This window comes from Excalfactoria chinensis, chromosome 12, assembly GCF_039878825.1.
Source record: "Excalfactoria chinensis isolate bCotChi1 chromosome 12, bCotChi1.hap2, whole genome shotgun sequence".
Classification (NCBI taxonomy): Eukaryota; Metazoa; Chordata; class Aves; order Galliformes; family Phasianidae; genus Excalfactoria; species Excalfactoria chinensis.
Window position 1 is genome coordinate 8,597,433 of NC_092836.1, and position 21,033 is coordinate 8,618,465.

A 21,033-nucleotide genomic window follows, 5' to 3' on the forward strand; every position below is an offset into this window, starting at 1 on the left:
TGAAAGGCTTCAAGTGTCTGGCCAGACTCCCTAATGCTAGAAGCACAGTCTGTTACTCCAGATAGGAGGAATTCTACAAGCCAGCACCTGGCAACACTTCTGATCTCCACAGAGCTGTGTTATGGATGAGGGAGACTGGGACTGGAGCTAGCTGTCAAACCTATAATTAAAAAAATGTGTTTTCTTTTAGAAATTTCTTTCTGTTGTCAGGAGAGATGGAATACAAAACCTCATTTACCATATCCCACAAATTCTGTAGATGCTCAAACCAGAAAGCTCCAGCCACATCAGAAACATGAATAGTCCTGCACAATAACTTAAAATAACGCACTGAGTCCTATGGCTCACACACAAAGCGACAGCGAATCCTTTCCTAATAACAGTGCTGTAAGAGGTAGAAGGCCCTATGGGCTCCTACGAATGGAGTTCTAGATTTTCCAATAAAAGGATAGAAAACACCAATAGTGATGCAGGGCCACGTCTGACCTCCAAGCAGCAACAGCAGTGCTGGGCATTGCCCTGCACACTCGAGCTGTACAAAGCAGACCAAACCCTTCCTTTACTCAACTGGTGCCATATCCACAGATATCTCTGCAGCAGAGCTCTCTGGAGGAAAGCTGGGCTTCCATCCTTAGACAGTTTGACCATCAGACCATTGCAGTGGGAGCACAGCCTCTGCTTCAGTCCTAGAAAAGCTTCTTACCACAGAATCATTGCACAGGCAAGAGTTAACGAGCCATAGAAATAAATTTGAGCTATTTATACAGATGTAGCCCTGCTGTTATAAACAAAGACAGGGCAGCAGAGTTGCTCCAAGATGTCTGTGAAGGGTAAAAGTCCATAATTCTTCAAGTAAAGACTTAAGTTCTGCAGGATTTGTTAAGGAAACACAGCATAGTTATTGTTTTGACACCTCAGAGCACCAGGCTGCATTACTGCTAACATTTCTCTCCAGGCAAGAGGAGTTTGAAGGGGATGGGATGAACCCCTCTAATCTATCTTCAAATTTATAGCAGCTTCATTTCTGCAGCATTCTGTTGCTTATGGAGCACCTTCAGAACTGGCAAATAAACAGCTTAACGGGCATTAATAAGGCTTTGAATTAAAAGGGGAAAAAATAGGCAAGCAAGCATGCCCATTTTCCATTCCTGAAGACAAGGAGGATAAAAATTCCAGTGAAACCATATTTGAGAGTCTTTCTGCAGGGCACGTTTAGATCATGGGTTATCTCTGTCAGACTAGCAAGTAAAATTAAGCTGCTCTGCATTTCTGAGAGTGCTGCTGACACTGGGGACTGCACAGCCCTCAGGCACAAAGCTCCCCAACGTGCTGCACCGAGCAGCCAAGGGTCCCCAGGCTCAAGCACCTCCTTCACACAACACTGGGGTGGGTCCCACCTGTGTGGGGACAGCTGAGAACCCAGCTCTGTGAGGAGCCTGCAGGCCCAGCTCCAGCAACCACACTGGCTGCGTCAGCCATGTTGGCCATGGCAGCCATGTTGTCTAGGCCTCACTAGGCCCTACGCTGGGCCGCGCTCCATGTGCAGCAGCTGTGCTGTGTCCCAAGGGAGCCTTAACTCTGTAACACTCACAAAGTGCCCCTGACTCAGGCAGTACATGAGTTTCTTGGGGACAGAGCCCAGCGGAAGCATTCCTCACCTCAGCCCCAAAAACACGCTGGTTGCAGGGTGACCAGGCTGCAGGTTGGTTGCTGCCACCGCAGTGCAGCCAGCAACCCCACAGGTGCCTGTATGCAGGATCAATAGGTCTCGTATTTTTCCTTTTTAACAGTTAATCTTGAGGTGGGGGGGAATGAATTTCAACATCTGGAATATCAAGGAGATGCTCAGCACTCCCACAGCCTCCGGGTAAGTGCCGTGTGTTTTCACACCCAGCACACACAGCCATCAGAGCCTTTAAGTACAACAGCCTCTCTAAGGAATTAAGATGATGAGGATGTTATAAATACAAAAAGCTCCTTCCTGACATTCAACTGGTTAGAGCACCAAATAGTTCGAAGGCTTTGCACTGCCAACGTAAAGCATTCCTGGGGACAGCAACATTCTGAGTGTTTAAGAGCACTTACTCAAAAGCATTTTAGTGGTCCACTGACTTGAATTCAGGATGTATAAACAGGGATCATGGTGAGAAACAGGTTATATTGCCTGAGTCGAATACTCCTGAAAATGTGGTGTAATACAGTGAAATATGGAAAGAGGAACAGCCACCATGCCTGCCTATGCTCAGCTTTTTGGTGGCTTTCAGGCTGCTTTCTCAGCCTGTCCTAAGTCAGGAACTCTGCAAGGGACATAAGCCAGGAGGTAATTCAGCAGGATCGCCTGAAACAGGAGGTACCACCATTTTTTTTGTTAAAACTCCCTACTTCTGGAAACTGTCAGAGAAGCTGCCATAATTACATGGTCAATGTATTGCCAAAGTGGGGAATGACTGCAGGAATGACAAGAAATATGCCTAGAATTAATCTGTGGTTAATCATGGTCTGCTGAATTATGGCTAATTAAGCTACTCTGTGATTCTGTTTCTGTCTGCGTTACTCTCAGCTTACTAAGTACTGTGATAGATTTACATTGTAGGGAATTTTAAAACCAACACTGGATGCTCTGCTGAAAGCTATTCTATTTCCTGCTGAAAGCTTCGAGCAGGAATTTATTCAGGAGAATCCTATGGCCTATCTTATGCAACATGTCTAATTAGATAAGTTAAATGTTCCCTTCTTGCCTCACATAGAAGATAGATAAAATGAATCACGATTTGCAATATCATTACACGTTACGTAACTCTAAAATTATTCCATATACTGCATTTATACGCATGGCTGATTTTTTTTTCCCCCAGTAGAAGTCAAAGAGCAGCTATAACTCCCCACATCTACAATACATAATGAAACAACAAATATGATTTGTATTGAACATCTAGAGAGCAAATGCATTTAAAAAAATAAATAAATAAAAAGGGGGGAAAAAAGGGTTTTAAACAACAGAATATCAACACTCGCACCACTTGGCTTAAAAACAGAGCCAGATTTATCCCTCATTTAACTCTGGAGAAGCTAATTGATTAATTTCGTCCTCTGATCCTCTGGTAGTTAAATAAGCACTTACATAACTAACTAACTGCTGTTCAAATTCACAGTTCTAGTCATAGCGTCTCAGATGTGGCCTGATGTTACAGTGATGATGGATGATAATGAAGATATAATAGCAGGTTCCTTCCCCATTATAAAAGTACTTGTCGCATAGGTATGAATTAATTGAGTTTGGCACAGATGCAGGGGTCAAAGAGGACCCCATTCAGAGAAAAGTATGTTTATACCTGTCACAATTTAGCCTTTATAAATATGCATTGCATCATTCTATTGTCTTCTTGGTACCTGCAGGTTGGTTTTGTTTTCTTTTTTTCCTGCTTTTATTAAAGCCTTCCCTCCAAACCAATCTAATAACACACGATTGAAACACAGACAAGATTTTTACACCTGCTCCTCTGCACTTCACTTTTTTTTGCAAGTGAATTGAGGGGGGTCAAGCAGGGCACGAAACAACACTGAGAATGAAGTGGAGCTTTTAGAGGAGTTAAAAGGAGAACTCAAAAGGCAAATTAACTTCTTTTAAAGGAAAAAAAAAGCTAGGAGTGCGTGCACAAAATTGAGCTATGAGGAAAAGGTGTTAATAACTTCTCCCAGCTCACTTCTCCTGTTACTAGAGATCCTTTTCTCACTACAGCAGGATATGATACACAGATTGCATAGTACTGCCTTTCAGAAAGCTTCCAAGATGAAACACAAAATCAGCACATAGTATTGACAGGGTATGCCTCAAAGTGTCTGTTCCTTGAGCAGGTGAGGAAAAATGTTACTTCTGAGAGCAGCTGCCACCAGGTCCATGAGCAATGCAGGACTCCGGTGATGTAATAAGGACACAACAGAGTTTCTGCAGAAGCCCAACATTGCTCTGCACTGTTACCTCTTGTGCTTCCTTTCTGCCTCCGTCTCAGAACAGACCGTGAACTTGGAGTTTTATTCATAGTCCATCAAACATGTGTTCTTGCCTGCAACTGCTGGCAGCCTAAGAAATACAATGGGGGAGCCAAACTCCCCACTTCACCTGTTCTTATATATGAATATTGACATAACAGGGATCCTAGAGACCCATCGGAAGGGAGATTATCTAGTTGGACATTGTAATATCAGGGTGCCAATTATTTGAGAAGGTGAGAAGAGGTCATGCTGATAAAGTGACAGCTATGCTGTGAAGAAAGCTGAGAGTCTATTTAAGTGTACCAACAAACAACACCATTCTGGGGGATTGAAATGCCAGACACAATTAGGGAATGTGTGGCATTAGAGCTGCACTGCTGACTGCCTGGCCAGAAGGGCATGCGGAGGAAGATCACAGGGGATCTGAGCACAGTGGTCACAAAAGCAGTGATGCTTCAATTTGCCTTCTATCGATTGGATAGTCACAGAGCTGAAACCAAATCTTCAGCACCATTAAGACCCGCTCAGTGATAGAACTCGCAGGGAAGAATCGCATCCTGCTTAGGTCCCAGGCTGGGCACAAGACCTTGTTTGGAGTATTACTCCATTACTCTCATAGCAATGCCATAGAAGTGGCAGTAATGAACTGGAGTCAGCATCTCTGCAGGAGAAACAGGAGCCAAAAATCCACTACAGAAATGTTTAATTTCCAAAAAGACATTGACGTAGAAATAAAGAAGCTTGTTAGAAAGGAATTTAAAGGGGGTGGCAGAAAGGGCTGTAGGTTCACCTGAGGCATAGAGATTACTCTTTAGACCTCGAGCTGAAACACAGAAGAAATGCAGAGCAACTATCAAAGCAGAGTGAGAAGGACCAGTACCAGACTGACATGGTTAAATATCATGGTAAAGAAAACAAGAGGACATCCTTTAAGAAATTAAAGGGCATTAAAAATGTAAAGATGGGAAGCCACGTATTATAATTTTAAATTGAAGTTACTGTAATTTTCTTGTTCCATGTGAAAAGCAGTGAAACGCTAAAGGCAAAATAACTACTAATGAACCAATTTCAAAAGGCATCCGGAACAGAGAGCCAGCCAGATAGCGGGTAAGGCCAATACATGATGAAAATACGGAAGAGAAATATTAAACTCAAAAAAAGATGCTAGGACATGAAGCCTACTTCGTGCCATTTATTCTCTATGGCATATTTCTGCTTTGAGAACAGATTTCCAAGTGTAACAGCCTCCATTTGATCCATTATTTCATTAAATTCCATTCCATACAGCAGAGCCACAAAATCTGAAGTCACCTGAAGGTCCAAGAATTAGCAGAAAAGGAAGGAGATAGACAAGACAGGGTGGCTCAGAAAATCCTGAGCCTTACAGGGCTGTGCAGGCTGGACTACAGCTTCAGACTGGGGGACAAAAACTGTCTCCAGAGGTCTAATTCCTAATATGGCCAGGGATAAATGTGTAAGTAAACGCGGCTGTGCTGCAGCAATCTCTGCCTGCTGGCTCCTCGCTCAGGACAAAAGAGCCGATGCGGTTTCCAAGGTGAAGAATGTTTGGGTGGTATTGAATCACGTTGGAATGAATAATGGAGTTGCTCATAGAAAGTAAAAATGACCTTGAAGAATTAAAGCAAGAGCAGAAGGACTGAGCCTGCTACCTGGAAACTGGAGGTGGCGGCTGTAAGAGATCCTCTTGTGGTTAATGCATTGGGGCCACTGCCAAAATCTCTTTGTAGAAATACCTTTTAGGATATGAATGTAGAAACGAAACAAATGATTTGCAGCAAGCAGGTCACCGAGTTCCAAAGGATAGAGAACAGAAAAATAACGTTAAGCCTTGGCAGCCTCCAGCAGAGACGGTAAATGGCTGGGAGCAGAAATAGCAGCTAAGCCTCCTTGATTTAAAGTCCTCCAAGCCCCCTGGATGCTGAAGTTCCTTCTCTGCACCCAAAGCAAATGCTTATCCTTGCTTGTTTGATGAACGCTTTGGCAGGCAGCAAAAAGTAACAAGAGCAGCATGGCAGAGATAGAGACAGTTCCTACAGATACAGACTAAAGCTGTGAGGAAGGGCAGGTGAAATGCAGCTCACAGCTCTTCAGTTGGATTTGTTGTGACGCAGTCCCAGTCTCTAGATGAGAGGGCAGAGAGATTTTTGCATAGAAAGCAGGAGGAAAGCAACAGTACTGCACTGCTACTACTTGAGATCACTACCAGGAGAAAGATTTCCTCAGGAATGAGGCTTTACTGCACTTTAAATGTGAGCTTCACCCACAAAGCTGTGGAAGAGGAGGGACATTGGCACAGGTTCGGTGTGGGTGATGGGGCTAAATACAGTCCCAGCAGCATCACAGATAAATGTTGCTTTGGAAACTGTTGAAGACTGTTTGCTTTTCCAGCATCTGGTGTTGGACCTAATAACAGTTTAAATTGTTTCCACAGACCAATAAGGCCTAGGACAATTTATAAGGTTTGGCATGGCAATTCTAGAAACATCTAGAGAACACAAGAAGAGAAGATTTACTGCACACTGCACGTCTCCGTGTGTTGCATCTGACAGCTATTTTGGGGCAAGGCAGAACCTTTAAACGAAAGGCGATATGTTTGTGTGTGGCCATGCTCAGCATGTATTTGGATGTGCTAACTGCAACTCGGGAACATGCAAGAAGCTTCAAAAAGATCCAACTTATCTTGAGGGACATGGAAGGAATTCCCACCGGTGACAAGGAAACTGAGACAGCAGAGAACCAGCTGACTCCCCAGCTATGCAGAGGGCTGCAGATTTTTAGGCTGTGCTCATATTACATTAGATAGCAGGGCTGCCAATATCGCAATACCTTGCGTAAAGTTTGGTGGGAAGAAGAAACCGCCCCATCGGTCAGCAGAGCACGAGTTAGCAATCTTGGAGCTGACAGGAGCTTGTGATGGTGCCTGTCTCACAAATCAAAACCTTCCCTTCCTTTGAATGCGTACTGTAGTGCTAAGGGAGCACTCCTGGCACAAATGCATGAATGGCACAGGGAAAGGCTCATCTTAGCAGAAGGCTGAAAGTTCTCCCAAGATGAACTACTGCATCACCTAAGAGGGACTGCTAACCAGGATTAAATAGCTAGGATGTTTTCTTGCTGTTTATAAGGAAAGGTTTATATTTAGAGCAGATCACGCATCTGTGAAGCTCAGGCATCCTGAAGGAAACAGTCAGGTGGTTGGCTGATTTCACCATCACACAGAGTTCTGGGCCACGTGTGGCCAGGCTGATGCCTTGCCCAGATGGCCTCGTTAGTAAATTCACAGCCAGCAGTGCTGAGCAGGGAAGAAAGAATTCCGCTGCTTGGGGGAGTGAATGCACTCCAAGAGGCATCTGCTTCATCTCCCCACATAGTCTGCAAAGAAGTGTCATCATTCCTAAACTGACCACCAAGAGAGCAGACTTAAAACAGAAAAAATGAAGCTCCAGGGCTGCCAATAGCCTTCTTTGGTCATAGCATCAGCGCAGAGTGAGCCTGGGAGTTACATGGCTCATAAAGTCCTCTGAGCGCCTCAATGTCAGCAACAGAACCCTTTGTATTGGAATCTTGTAATTCAGACATTAAGTAATGCAAAGGGACTGAGCAGAGGAGCAGGTTATGGGACGTGACATGCTCCAGTTATACCAGACACTTGGAAAGGGGATTATGGAACTAAGTGCCTTACTGTCAATACACAAAGAGCATAAAAACCCTTCCTCAAACTAAGAAGGAGCTTTTTTGGTTAAAAGATGGATGGGTTTAGAAAAACAGTGCAGGAGATGCGATACTTACATTGCCAGCCAAAGCCCTGCAGCTCAGCATATGCAGTGAGCTCAAAGCCAAAAGCATTAAGATGGTATTGTCACCAACACTGCTATATGGAGGAGGCTGAGCAGGCTCCCACTAAATGCTCTCTCTGTTGTGTGTATGATGTTTGGGCTCCTTCTAGAACTGGAGATTAACTGAAGACATCACTGCTAATAAACAATGATGATCTTTTGTTAGAAACAAAAATTAGTCCCCTGTTCTATTCTTCCTTTAGTTATATGATTTGATATGGAAGGAAAACCCTGCCTAAGAGCCTACATCATTAATTTTGATCTGTAATTCTCAGTTCATTTATCCTTGTTTTGCCAGGATTGACCAGAAAAAAAGCCTTTGTGATTTATGAGCAAACATTCTGCTTTGAACTAATTCAGTTTGTTTCTTCCTTGATCCATTTTAGGATACGTTACATGGGGAGATTTTTGTTCTCGTGGGCAGGCTGGGGAAAGGCTTTGCACAGTGACACAGTTGGATGGAGTGGGAGAACGGATTTCATCTACCTGCTGCTGAGAAACAGCACCAAAGGCTGCAACACACCTTCTGAGTAGCATGCCATTACATCTGAAATCTGTCCAGCCATATGCTACCTATTTATTTGCTATTCCTACTCACAAGCCTCTCTCTGCCCCATTTCAGGCCAAACAAGCTCTTTGCCCGGAGCAGTGCTATGAGTGACTACTCAAGCCTGAGTGACTCCCAGGTGCTCTTCGGCTCCCAGTTCTGCCCAGAGAATGTGCAGTCAGCAGCACCGCTGGAGCTGGGTATGCAGCTGGGCCAGCACAACTCCCAGGATGTGAGTTTTGCTCCCTCATTCAGCCCTGCCCAGGCACACAGCCACCATCCAAAATTAGCAGTGAATACTGAAATAGGTACTAACATTTGCCAAACCCGGTTACCTTCTGATACAGTAAGAAGAGTATAGAGTTACAGCAACTAGAAAGCAGTCTGGTTAGCTAAAAAAAATACCATTCCTCATCAATGATCATTATTGAGAAAAGCATTATTTTCTTTGATTCCTTTTGATTACCAACCTAATGTGAAATTAGTCTCAAGCTAAAGTCTTTAGATCCCCTAGGTAAGGTAGAATGTGTTGTCTGCTCTCTGAACAATTCCGTGTTAATTGTGATTAGCTTTCCACAAGAGAAACAGAGGCATTCAGTATTCAGGTCCACTGAGAGAGAGTTACCTTGCAGTACTGTTGTTGAAGCAGATCTCCAAATGCTTGTGGATGAAGAGCTTCTGTGTTCAAAATCTTCTTCCTGTAGCACGTGGCTTCTGATGTTACCAGCCTTGCTAAAATAGCTCCTGCTCCACTAGCAGATAACGCCAGATCCAGTGCACCTGGGAGCAAAGATAAGGAAAGAACAGTCATGCCAGCTCCATAGCCCCAGGCAGCCATTCAGTCCCAGATCCCATCCGCTGTCCCTGCACTTTGCTGAAGAGCTTGCCCTTTAACTGTGTAGCTTTTCATCAGATGCAGGGAAGAGAATTCGCTCTTCAAGATGAAAGAGCATTGAAACACGTGAAAATCTGAGCTACAGTCTGATGATGCTCGGCAGCAAAGGATGTCACCTAGCAGGAAATTCAATAGGATTTTCTTTAGATTGATGTACAGGGAGCTCCCTGAAATCATTTTTACAGTCTCTGTGTTAAGCGTACAGGGAAAAATATCAGTGCACCCGATGACTGCAATCAGCTGGAAAGAGTCAGGATGAGGAAAAAGCCTGAGTTTGAAGAAATTCAGGTTGGGTGTCAGTTCCACAGGGAGCCAATCATAGAACTGTTGAGGCTGGGAAAGACCACTAAGATCATCCAGCCCAACCATCAACCCACTGAGCAATAACCTCACCATGCTTCAGCATCCCCATCCAATCTGTCACACCCAATCACTGTGAGCTCTGCCTCTACAAAATACTTGGTACACAAATGCTTTTTGCTAATTAACATTCTGATTGTTTTTATACTTCATCATTTCTCTTTCTTTTGTGCAACAGAGCGAGACCAGTATTTTTACCAAATACCAAGCAAAACCACAGCTATTCGATGAAGATACGAGAGAAAAAGGGTTGCGTAGCTTTGGAGCAGGACAGGGGATGAGAGCCCTGGAAAACTTCAAAGAAAAAAAGAACAAAATAAAGGACAAATATGACCGGTATGTACCCACAGCAAACTCCTTCTGTGAAGTCTGTTATCACTCCCTGCAGCTCCTCTTTAAAAGATAGACACAGCACAGCTACATATTCCAGGTTTTAGACAATCTCTCACTGCAAAGAGTGGCAGGATAAGAGAACAGGGTTTATTTGCAGTGAGAGTTGTGTAATGCTTCCAGCCGTAAGCCACAAGGAACAGCCAGAACTATAACCTGAATTTACCTTTGTCTTCTCTCTCTAGTCAGCAGGGGTTTGTTCATTTTTTTTCCTGTGTTGCTTCTCTATGAAAGCCCGTGGTTCTAAAAAATGTATAGACATTATTGGGACTGATCAGAGGGACTCCTGGTGTGACATTTACCTTTGAGACAGACAAGGAGGCTGCCAAACACACTCGTGTGCAGAGGAAGATGTGATGATTGTAACATAAGCCCACACGAATCCCTATAATGTTACTTGCATACAGGATTTTTTATGTGTGTTTTTTATAACAGGCAAGTACAATTTGATGACGAGCCCTCTGTCAAGCATTAAGAATTAAATGCAGCTGTCAGACCTCTAGGACTTAAGGATTAAGCCAATATTTTCAATCTCAGAAATGAAAGATGGCAAGCTCCCCAGCATGCCCATAAATAATTCTCCGTTCTGTACATTTTGTAAAGTAACATTTCAAGTGAGACACGTTTTTGTTAAAAGCCTGGAATCAGATTAGACTGCATATCTCCTCCTCTTTTACAACAGGCACTGTGATTCTGACAATGCAAAAACGCAGTGTTTGGTGCTTATTGGGAAAAGGGAGGATATCTGTATTTGTACCCAAATTGTGAGGAATTAACATGCATTTTTAAATGTTCAGACAGAAATCTTAAATTATCCTCTATTTCTTCTTTAAATTCATAATGCTTCTTTCCATACTACAGATGCATTTTCAGATTCGAAGCACGCTTACGGAAGTAGCTGTGTTATCTTCACAGAAATAAATATCATTTATCCGTTTGCATCTCCTGTATGTTTGATGATCAAAATGAACTTATTCTTTTCATAAAGCTGCAAAGAATTCCAGGAGCCTTGCCTACTTCTCACTGTTACACTCTACCTGGCCTCCACCTTTTTGACCTCTGTAATTTGGATGACTAAATGATCAATTTTAAATGACCCAAAACTCCAGAGAGGAAATAGGCTATCACTGTGCTTAGCAACAGTCCGTGCATTTTGGCTTGATAGGTTAATCATGAATATAGCCTGGTTCTTGATAGGCTCACTCCACTCCGAAGGATGGATAACAGAAACCACAGGCATAATCTCAAGAGAAAAGGACTTGTGCTGTATGTCCTTCCTTTGTTGATGCAGCTTTTCCCTATTTTCCCCCCACACCTATTTTAGTCCAAATATAATACATATGTATCTCAGTAACTGGCATGCCACCTCTACCCAGACCAGGTCCTTCTGGACCAGACAGCACAGCACAGCAACAGCACCCAGCAGCCAACGTGCAGCTATGCAAACATGCCTGGAACTTCCATGAGAGGCAGAAATGCTAGGCCAGGATCAGCAAAGTTAAAATATATACGTGTGTGTAATGTATGTGTATGTATATATATCTATATGTACATTTTAACTGTGATATTTTCAATTTCTGACTACTTCCATAACTTACATGTCCATCTTGCACCTGCTGTGTTTCTGCATTTTAATTTTTCTTTTCTCCTCCATGTCAGAGAAGTGTTAAGCACCTTCATTTCCAGCATCAACAACAGGCTTCAAGGGGTAAGTTAATGCAAATTCAGAGCCTAGGAGAAGGAAGAATTAGAAATGCTACTCAGCATTCACCTGCTCTCACTTTCTTCGCTGATATTTGACTTAGTGTACTGTTTGCTATGAGCACACAAATACTTCAGACCAACAAATGTCAATGCTTTTTGCACATACCATGCTTTTTGTGGCCAACCCTTAGGGTTACAGGCCATAGGGCCTTGTCTCAGGGTCAGCAATGGAATTTCTCCAGGGCTTGGGAGCAAGAACAGGCTGTAATGGCTCTCTACAAATACAAAGGCTTCTTTCCTTCTACCCACAGACAGTAACTTGCTCTCAGGAAAAAGTAACCCAGTGTAGCCTCACAGCCTGAAGGTGAACATCTCTTCTCCCCACTACTTTTCATAAACAATTTATCTGTTATCATTAGCATTTGGTTTTTTATAATCAGGTTAATACCTCTGTCACAAAATTACATAAGACTTCTGCAGTCCCTCACTTGTCTTCTGAGCTGTTCCAGGTCTCTTTTGGGGTTGCAACCAACAAACTGAAGTAACAGACAGTTGCCCATTGTTCTGTGGCATTTAAGGCTGTATTTTTGCAAGCAAATAAAAGACAACATATAATTTTCTCACTTACCTTCACTCCTGCAGCTGCAAGCATACTTGGACAAGTTTGAAGAAGAGTTCAATTCAAGAAACAAATCAATTTCTGTTCACCTGGAGACCATTTCCAAGACACGTGAGTCCTTTCAGTGCTTCTGTTAACAGCAGAGGGCACAGTCAAACTACTGAATGCCTCCAGGCTGAGCTGAAATAGGCGACTCACGCCATTCACAGCTGCTCCTCGTAAGGGTGAAGAGCCAAGAAAGGCTTAGTCACAGCTGGGCTTGGTTTTTCCATTCTTGTTATACTTACTTTTTCTTTGCTCTCTTTTGTCAAAGAACTTAAGTGCTGTATGGTCAGACACTGTATGTTTGTAGATAAAGGCACCTCTATGGTTTTGTGTTTTCCTCAGTCATTTTTAGGCTGTATCCAATACATTAACAAAGTACTCACTAAAAATACTGTTGATACTTATATCCCATGCTTTCACATCCAAGTTTTAAGTCTTTCTCAAGTTTTCACTGTAGTTTGCAGTTTTCTATCTCTGATACTATTCTTCTTAGGTGAAAAGCAAGTTGTGAGGTGCACTTGTACCACGATGAAAGGATGACCTCCCTGAAAAGCCAATAATGTAAAGTGCTTGTGAACAGCAATTGGCTAGTCACAGCAGTCTTTATTGAGGGACAGCGCTGAAATTGTTTCTAATTTGACTTAGATCTGAGCTTTTAAGAGTGCAGTAATTTTTAACCATTATTTTTCATCAACACTGTGTCAGGACTGTGCTCTGTGCAGGAACAAGAAGCCAGCTTTGAAACACATGTGAAATGTGTGATATACCTTTTGAGTTCAATGGAAAAGACCTTCCCAAGAGCACTAGAATCTTACCTGTGCAGCAGAATGTGGCTTCTAAGATGCACAGTTTTGACAGTTACCCTTTAAGTCAACACAGCCCTCTCAGGCATGAGGAGTGGAGCCTGATGCATTTTTCACAAGGCTGTGGTAGCACACGTGTTCAAAATATCAGTCTTGTTGTAGTAAGAACACTCCCTTGCTGTGCTTGGCAAGTGCTCTTTGTGGGACCTCAACGTAAGCAAAAATCCTGTCTGCTTTGGCCAGCACAGCAAGCTTCCTATTGTGCGTTTGCCCATCCCCTGGTTGCTTCAGTGTCTCAGCTTGTCCACTCTGAGGCAGGACTTTGCCTAATTTCATACACCTCTAGCACAGAAATTGTTGTCATGGCACTGAAAATTAAATCTGTTGTTCATGATTCCCCCTCGTCCTTCTCTGCCATTTGCTCATCTGCCCTGTTTCTTTTCCGTAACCATTTTAAACAAATGTGCCTTGAATGAAATGAGAAACCTCCCAGAGGTGCCTGCTGCTAGATTTTCAAAGCAATTGAAAAGAGAAATTGGCGCTTTCTGTAATGTATCATGCTGCAGAATGTTGAATATATAATGAAAATCATCACACACTCCGCAATGTTGTTCTTTTTATATTTCTGGGAGGTTCATCTGTCACTGGTTAATTGCTGATAAACACTGCCATTTGACTGGTGTCACCGTGATGGATAATTAAGTTCCCACCACATAAATGCCCACACTTGTGCCTTGAAAAGATCCCAGCTGAGGTAATTCCTTCAAAAAGGCTGTCTAAAATTCCTAAACTCAGCTGACAAAGAACTAAATTCAGAGCCAATAACGCACTGAATGGCAGTGGTTGGTGATACAGTCCCGTGGGATGTGGGTGACATGGTAGAGGTGTTAAGCAATTGGTGGCGGAGGATTTGACGTGAGGAGCTGAATGCAGAAGATGACGAGGCTCTCTTCAGAGACAGAAGTTGTGCACCAGGCCATTCAAACAACGCTGCGAAGTATAGGAAGTATCACTGGAAATTAAGTCTGTTCTCATTAGAAGCATTTCAGGAGTGCCATAGGGCTCGTTTACAGCAGTGAGCAGCATGTACATTTGGCTGTCTACATAGCCACCGTGTGAGAAGAAAACAGAAAATATTGCTCAAAATATCCTTCCAAATGCTGTTGTGCTGGCACACTCTTTGCAATGAGATCAAAACTGTTCTCTTTTGTGCATTTGTTCATATGTGCATGCACACAGCAGATAGAGCTGCGTCTGGCACCATCAATGAGACAGCATTTGCCTGAGCAGCTTTCACAGAAGCACAGCTGCTCTGTTCCTTGCACACATCTCTGTGTGCTGTGCACTGGGATGTAAAGAGGGAAGCAGGCCTGTGTTCTCGGATCTGCTTTGTAAAGAGTTTCTCTGGTTGACTTGCTGGCTCACCATTTGCTCACTCTTTCTGGTCTCAGCTGCTGTAACTCATTTCTTTTCTATTTTCCTCATTTTCATTTATATACTCACATTTATATCAAAGCTTTCTTTTATATATATATATATATACATCTTGTATATATAGATATACTTTGTATATATATAATCTTTGTATTCACAGCTCAGCCCTCTCTGAACTGCCTTGCTTTTCTGGTATCTGGCAGTTCCAGCTGTGACAACTCACAACAGCCATATCCTCTGCAACACTTCTTAGCGTCTTCCCTGCGAGCGCACTGCTGACAATCTGCCCCTCCTGCCAGCAAAGATAGCGAATAATGTGCAATATTTCCCTTACGGAGGTATGAGCCAATGCAGTTCTCTGACAAAAACCCAGCACTGGGCAGCAGGATGGGCTGACAGGGCAGGCTCACCTACCGCCCACCATGAGGACTTGCAGCGTTCTCTCTCCTGATGGATTTCACATTGCTTATGCTATTTATGCAAACCAGCAGCATTCCAAGACAACAGTACTGCAAACCCAACCATAGCAACATTCCAGGTTGGAAAAATCTATTTGGCTTGGAGTGAAATACCTGGAGAGAGGCACAAGCCCGTGCATAATCCACTCATTAACCAGGTAAAGATTTGTCCTCTGTGATTGAGTTATTCAATAACCATCCACTGCAGGGTTTATTTGAAGAAGACTTTCTCTGAGGCAGCTGTTCTTGATCATTTTCAAAGCCAAGAGCTTTGACTAGCAGGGCCCTTGATCTGATTCTACCTCAGCCATCTTGATGCCTTTTCTTTTCTCGGCGTAGATCAACACACATTTCTGTTGTGTTTAATAATGTTTGACAAGTCTGAACGCTCCTTGGTGTGGAAGGCAGCGAGGGAGGAGAGTGCCCCTCCTCTGCACTGAGGTTTTTCTGCAGAACACTCCTACATGTACAAATGGAGTGTGTTCCAAAGGCTGTTGGGAGCCTGCCCGCAGCATGCTGTGCTGAGTCAAACGTGTGTGCAGATCACAAGCCCGGAGGATGCAACACTATTTTTAAACCGAGGATACCATGTTGAGGAAGAACAGATAGGCAGGGGAAATCAGAAAGCTTTAAAAATAATTCAGAATTAAAATAATGCATATGGGGGAGAGCAGCAAGCCGGGGTAAGCCTTCCTTGTGTATATCTGGAATGGGATGGAGTGTCATGAGGGGCTTTCCTCTCTCAGCAGCTGCTGCCTTCCTCCCCTCGGTGGGGCTGCAGGCCTGCAGGGGGCCGGCAGCCTCCCAGAAACAGCACAGGTGGCTCTTGGGTCTAACCAGGAAGATGCAAACTCTGAAAGGAGCCACTGAAACATCTCTTCCATCGTTACAAACCCATTCTACAAGCCGTACCTCCCCTCTCTGTGACCCAGCACACAGCCTTGTGTCACCTGCTGGCTGCCCACTGCTTCACCTGCACCCAGGTCACTTCCAGGTTCCTGCAGGACTGGCCCGTGAGATTTGTCCCCTCCAGCCACCAGTTCCCGGAGCCTTTATGCACCTCACAGTTTTTCTCGGGTTTTTTCATATGCCGTGATGATTTCCAATGAAAAGCTTTGTTTGAGTCTACACAAAGGCCGCTGCATTGCCTTTGTCTAACAAATCACCTCTCTTATCATCGGGTATTGCATTAGTCAGGCACAATCTGCCTTTCATGGAGTCTTGTTCTGCTTTGTTCCATTTTCCTCCATATCTTTGATTGCTCGTTCCTTTAAGGACTAGTTAAAACCTTGGGCAGCATGAGAACGAACCCGACAGCCCATAATTGCTCACATCTCGTTCTTTTCTCTTTACCCAAATGTACCTTTTCAAAAGTCCCTGGTTTTCATGGAACCAAAGCGTGTATAAGCCCTTCTGCCTGTCTCTCCTTAATAGTTTCTAACTCTGGCCAATTCCATCACGAGTTTGACAGAAGGGCAGAGCCACCAAGATAATGAAGTCCCTGCGAGCTTAATGAACATAGCAGGGCAGGAGGAGAAGTGATGCCGAGCACTGTGCGGTGCTGCAGCGGGGGAGCAGCATCCCTGGTGAGAGAAGCTGCCCTGAGGAGCTGAGATAAATACTCCATGTGAAGCAACCTCTTCAGCAGGGCTCTCGGTTCCGCAGCCACCACAGTCAATCAAACATATTGGATCTGCAGGAAAAGAGGATTAATTAACTGCAGAGCTCTTGCAGCCACTTGTTGGAACATCACTCTGTGTGGATCTTTCCCTCGGGCACACAGCAGCATTCCAGAACTCCTGAGTTTTGCTTATCCCACCCAGCTGGTTTGGGAACAGTGTTTTAGGAGGGCCCTGAATCCTGTTTTGGGACAACCAGTGAGCGCTCTGCCCCCCCAGCCACACATCCACACCTTCCTGTGCTGCTCAAAGGGAAGAGCAGACATGGCTAGAGAGCATCTCTTCCTCTGTTTCATCATTTATGGTTTTAAAGGAAAACTTCAGGTTGAGCATTAGGAAGAATTTCTTCTCAGAAAGAGTGGCCAGGAGTGATGGAGTCACCGTCCCTGGAGGGGTTCAAAGAAAGGGGAGATGTGCTACCTAAGGACGTGGTTAGTGGGCAGCGTTGGTGGTGGGTGGACAGTCGGACTGGATGATCACAGAGGTCTTTTCCAACCTGAATGATTCTGTGGTTCTGTAAGACTGCCAAGGATTTTCCCCATCCATGTAAACTGTAAACCAGGCATTGGGGTCCTTCTCCCAGTGCTGTCTTTATTCACCTCGGCCTTCCTTGCACTGAGCTAAGCAAGTGTTCCAGCTTCACGTAGCCTTTCATCTCCAGCTGCCATATAATAGAGCACAGTAAATGAGATTTGGCCTGTACTCAGCATCTTATCATTTCCAAGTGCTTTGCGTTAAGCATGTACCCCACTGTTCATTGTTTGGTGCTTGGGGAGAGCTCAGCTGTGGTTGCACAGCACAGTGAAGTATTTCATGCCAAGCCGTGGCGGAAGTAGCGATAGTATTGATAGCGCTTTGTTCACATTTACAAATGAAAGACCAAATGTGTTTTTTATTGATTTGCCTGTTTAGTGCAAGATGCTCTTCAAAGTCACAGCAACGTGCTGCTGAAAGCCCTGGAAGATAAAAGCCAAATGGAGCGGGCGCTGCTGGAGATGGAGGGGAGGCTGGCGGCTGTAAGTGGGGAAATTAATCTTTTATTCTGACTCTTAGTTCTGAATTTCTCTAATTTCTTCAAAATATCAACTGGATATTAAATTGTCTTCAGACTGAGGGTTACAAAGTAGACTGTTTCTATTGTAATGAATGGGGAAAGCATATTAAAATGCAAATTCTGGACCACATACTGGCTGATGCTTACCCAGGAGCCTGAACACAGTGCTGTCAGCGCTGCTGGAATCCTGGTCGGGGAGAAGGGAGCCTAACAGTGCCCTGTGGTAGCAGGCACACGGTGAAGCACTGCTTTCTTGCTCTATCACATGCCTTTCTTGGAGGAGATGGTGCAGTGCGTGCCCACTTTTGGGTCACAATACATATGTTTTCCATAGAGTGATACAAATTGCTAAGATTGGGTTGTAACTTAAGGCATCTCACTAATGCATGGTACCAGAGTTTCTTCTTTGAATCCTATTGTCACACTTTGTAATGCACTGTTTACTGCTTCTGCTAACTGATCCCCCAGAAAGATGTGGAGATTTCAGATGTAAAATCCAGTGTCCTGCAGCTGAAGGAGGGCCTGGAGTCGCTGCCAGCCCAACTCGGTGACCACCACCTGAAGCTGTGTGAAGAATTACACTCACTGAAGCTCCCCAGTGCCTTAGCTGAGCTGCAGACCTTCGTGTCCAGTGCCAGAGTCCCCCCCAGGATGGTGGATAACTCCTCCCAAACCTCGCCTGGCACACGCCAGGACTGTGGCCCACATCAGCAGAAAGCACGCTGGCCGTGCTGCTTTGGTATGGGGGGCTGCAGCTCCTCAGGTCTGTCTGCTGCGGGGAAGCAGCACGGAGTCACTGGGGATGTGACACCTCGGGCTGGCTCCAATACAGCTTCTGAAAACAAAGTCAGCCCCGTTGCTACAGCCGTGTACGGCACGGAGATGGAATCTGCTTTGGTAGCACAGAGCTGCTCTCACCATCCGTGTGTGCGCAGTGCTAACAGCCAGCTTCTGGGGGATGGTCGGAAGAAGCACATTCCCATCCTGCAGGAGATATCCCCAGTCACTCCTCTGAGGAAGGCAATCCGCAGAGGCACTGGAGGATTTAAACCCGTCACACAACAGAGGCAGCCTCAGATGTGCCATCTCTTTGTGCAAAGCGACTTGTCTGGGCAAAGAGATGGGAACTCGTCCACAGACCAGGAGCTGGAGAACATAGCCGTAGGGAGCAAGGCAAGGCAGAAGGTGGGAAGGATCCCCTGGAATAAAGCAATGGAGAAGAAGAAAACATACCCTAGTAAGAGAAAAGGGGAGCTCGCCAGGTGTGCTGACGGTGGGCTGAAGCAAGTAAGAGCAAACAGGATTATCGGGTTGGGAAGCACCAGAAAAAATTGCTTTCCCAGATATACAGTTGCTCTCAGTTTAGCAAGCTCTAACCCAGCAGCTCCCCATCCACAGATGCTCAGCGGTGCTCAGCCCAGGCTTACAAGGAGTTCCCTTCCAGCGCCGCGCACCAATAAAAGCATGCTCCAACTTGCAGAGCAAAGGAAGAGAAGTGTGGAAAACAAAAGAAGTGTGATAGTCTCCAGCATGAGAAGGGATTTCTGGGATTCCTCTCCCCAGGAGAGTCTGTTCTCCCTGTGCAGAATAGGTGAAAAACAGGCAAGCTGCTCCACAGGCTCCACCAGCCCGTGTGCTGGCAATGTGCAGGGCACCGAATGTTGCTCCTTGGTTTTTGATAGCGATTATTCAGATTGAGGGGTTTCATTTTCAGAGCCTCCACTGCAGACATGGCCCCCTCTGTTGCCGTTCATTCCTCCTGTTAAGTGCCCTACATCTGATGTTGGGAGCTCATACTGGGACTGCCAAGAAGAGCTGAGCGTACCCATGTGAGCGCAGCCCCTTGCAAACAGGCAGGGCTCCTGCCTGGCGCCCAAGCGTGTCGCTGCCTGCTCAGGTGCAGGGACAGCGTGGGATCTGAGGCTTGGAAAGCTGCGTGGGCCTGCATTACTTTACCCCCCACCAGAAGTGCCCTGGGCGCTGCTTACTGTTGTGTTCACCCTGCTGAGAAGTGCCTGCTCTCGGCTGAGGCTTTCAGCCCTACACCTCTAGTAACATCTCTATAGCTGGAGGCTTTCACTCCTCTCTTACTCATAGTCTCTGTTTTGGTTTGTTATGTCTGAAAGTTCTGACTTCTGGTCTTTTTCTGGTAAGGTTTAGATTTGTCCCAAGAGCTGTTTCTGGGCGTTGGGTGGAAGCCAAGTCCCAGCAGCCCCAGTGCATCGACTGCTGTGCTGCTTCTTCCTTGAGACCAAACTTTCCTTGTTTTGGGATGTTCAAGACGTTGTTCAGTTTCTATTTCATGTCTCTCTTCATGAATAAAGGACGTGTCCACCTGCAGCTTCTCAAGGATGGCTCTCAGGCAGAAGCCCAGAGAAGCAAAGTCAAAATTCAACAGCTTCAGTAACTGACGGATGCTTCTCATCTTTTCAGTGTGGTTCTTTGCCATGACACAGGGTCATCCCAGGTGTGCACATGTGGAGTGAGAAGAGACCACCTGACCACCACCCCGGCATAACTGGCAGCTCAAGGTCTCGGCAGCCCCACAAACAAACAGGGCAGATCTCCCTGGATCTCCAGCCATGGGCCTGTTTTCACTGCTTCAAATGTTTTTGCCCTTTTGATCTTTGATCTGAGCTGCTGCGGGTGAAAGAAGAGTTTCAATATTGACAAAAGCAGCCTATTGCCGTGAGCCCACATGGCGCTGTGCTCTCATCCTGCAGGGGAAGGCTGGGATCGTTTAATAAACCCAATGTTTCTTTGCAGATGTCTCATTTCTCTGTACTGGTCCTTTTTCTCAGGATAGGAGATATCCCGTGTCAGCAGGTGAACACAGTGACAGCTGTCCACAGCCCTTCTTCCTTTTACGTTTCCTTCCGTTTCCCCAGAGCGCAGCAATCGCGGTGGGTGAAACCCGCTGCGGGGGGCTGAGGTTCTCACTGTGCTTTGGGGAGAGGAGGGCTCGGTGCTCTCCATCCCGCACAGCTGCCAGCCCGGCAGCGCACAGCTGAGCTTGGAGGGGCCTCTGCTGCGAGCCTCAAGGCCGGCGCAACCCCTGGCCTAAGTGCAGCGGGGTTGTGCTGGGCACCGCACGGGCACTGAAGGGTGGTGAGCAGCGTCTCGGGGTGCAGAGCAGTGAGCGGTGCTCCCCCCGCGCTGGTCGCCTCTATGGGGACGTGGGGGTGACGCGCTGCG

General features: G+C 45.4%; 2 protein-coding genes across 5 annotated transcripts in view; one reads left to right on the forward strand and one right to left on the reverse strand.

Annotated features, from left to right (window-relative positions):
- The window catches only part of CCDC71 (coiled-coil domain containing 71), a 31,110-nt gene extending 18,582 nt beyond the window's left edge, over positions 1-12,528 (reverse strand). The window contains exons 1-4 of one of the 4 annotated variants that reach the window (XR_011905099.1): positions 12,375-12,528; positions 11,641-11,773; positions 9,023-9,177; positions 4,326-7,985 (exon numbers count right to left, since the gene is read on the reverse strand). The gene's annotated coding sequence lies outside the window, so the exon portion shown is untranslated. Of the gene's footprint in view, positions 1-4,325; positions 7,989-9,022; positions 9,178-11,640; positions 11,774-12,374 lie in introns of those variants that run through there. The other 3 variants (XR_011905098.1, XM_072347116.1, XM_072347122.1) reach the window with 3 other exon arrangements.
- On the forward strand, positions 1,599-20,092 carry IHO1 (interactor of HORMAD1 1). Its single transcript, XM_072347115.1, has 7 exons — positions 1,599-1,867; positions 8,473-8,629; positions 9,831-9,988; positions 11,702-11,750; positions 12,389-12,476; positions 17,697-17,800; positions 18,307-20,092. The coding sequence occupies exons 1-7, from the start codon at positions 1,812-1,814 to the stop codon at positions 19,534-19,536; spliced, it is 1,842 nt and encodes a 613-aa protein (XP_072203216.1). The 5' UTR covers positions 1,599-1,811; the 3' UTR covers positions 19,537-20,092.
- The last annotated feature ends 941 nt before the right edge of the window (positions 20,093-21,033 follow it).

What these genes read in the sequence shown, in the direction of transcription:
- IHO1 (XM_072347115.1), top strand. Translation starts at nt 1,812, where the DNA reads ATGAATTTCAACATCTGGAATATCAAGGAGATGCTCAGCACTCCCACA. An exon ending in AGCACTCCCACAGCCTCCGG is followed by an intron (nt 1,868 to 8,472) that starts GTAAGTGCCGTG and finishes GCCCCATTTCAG; the next exon opens with GCCAAACAAGCTCTTTGCCC. An exon ending in GCCAGCACAACTCCCAGGAT is followed by an intron (nt 8,630 to 9,830) that starts GTGAGTTTTGCT and finishes TTTGTGCAACAG; the next exon opens with AGCGAGACCAGTATTTTTAC.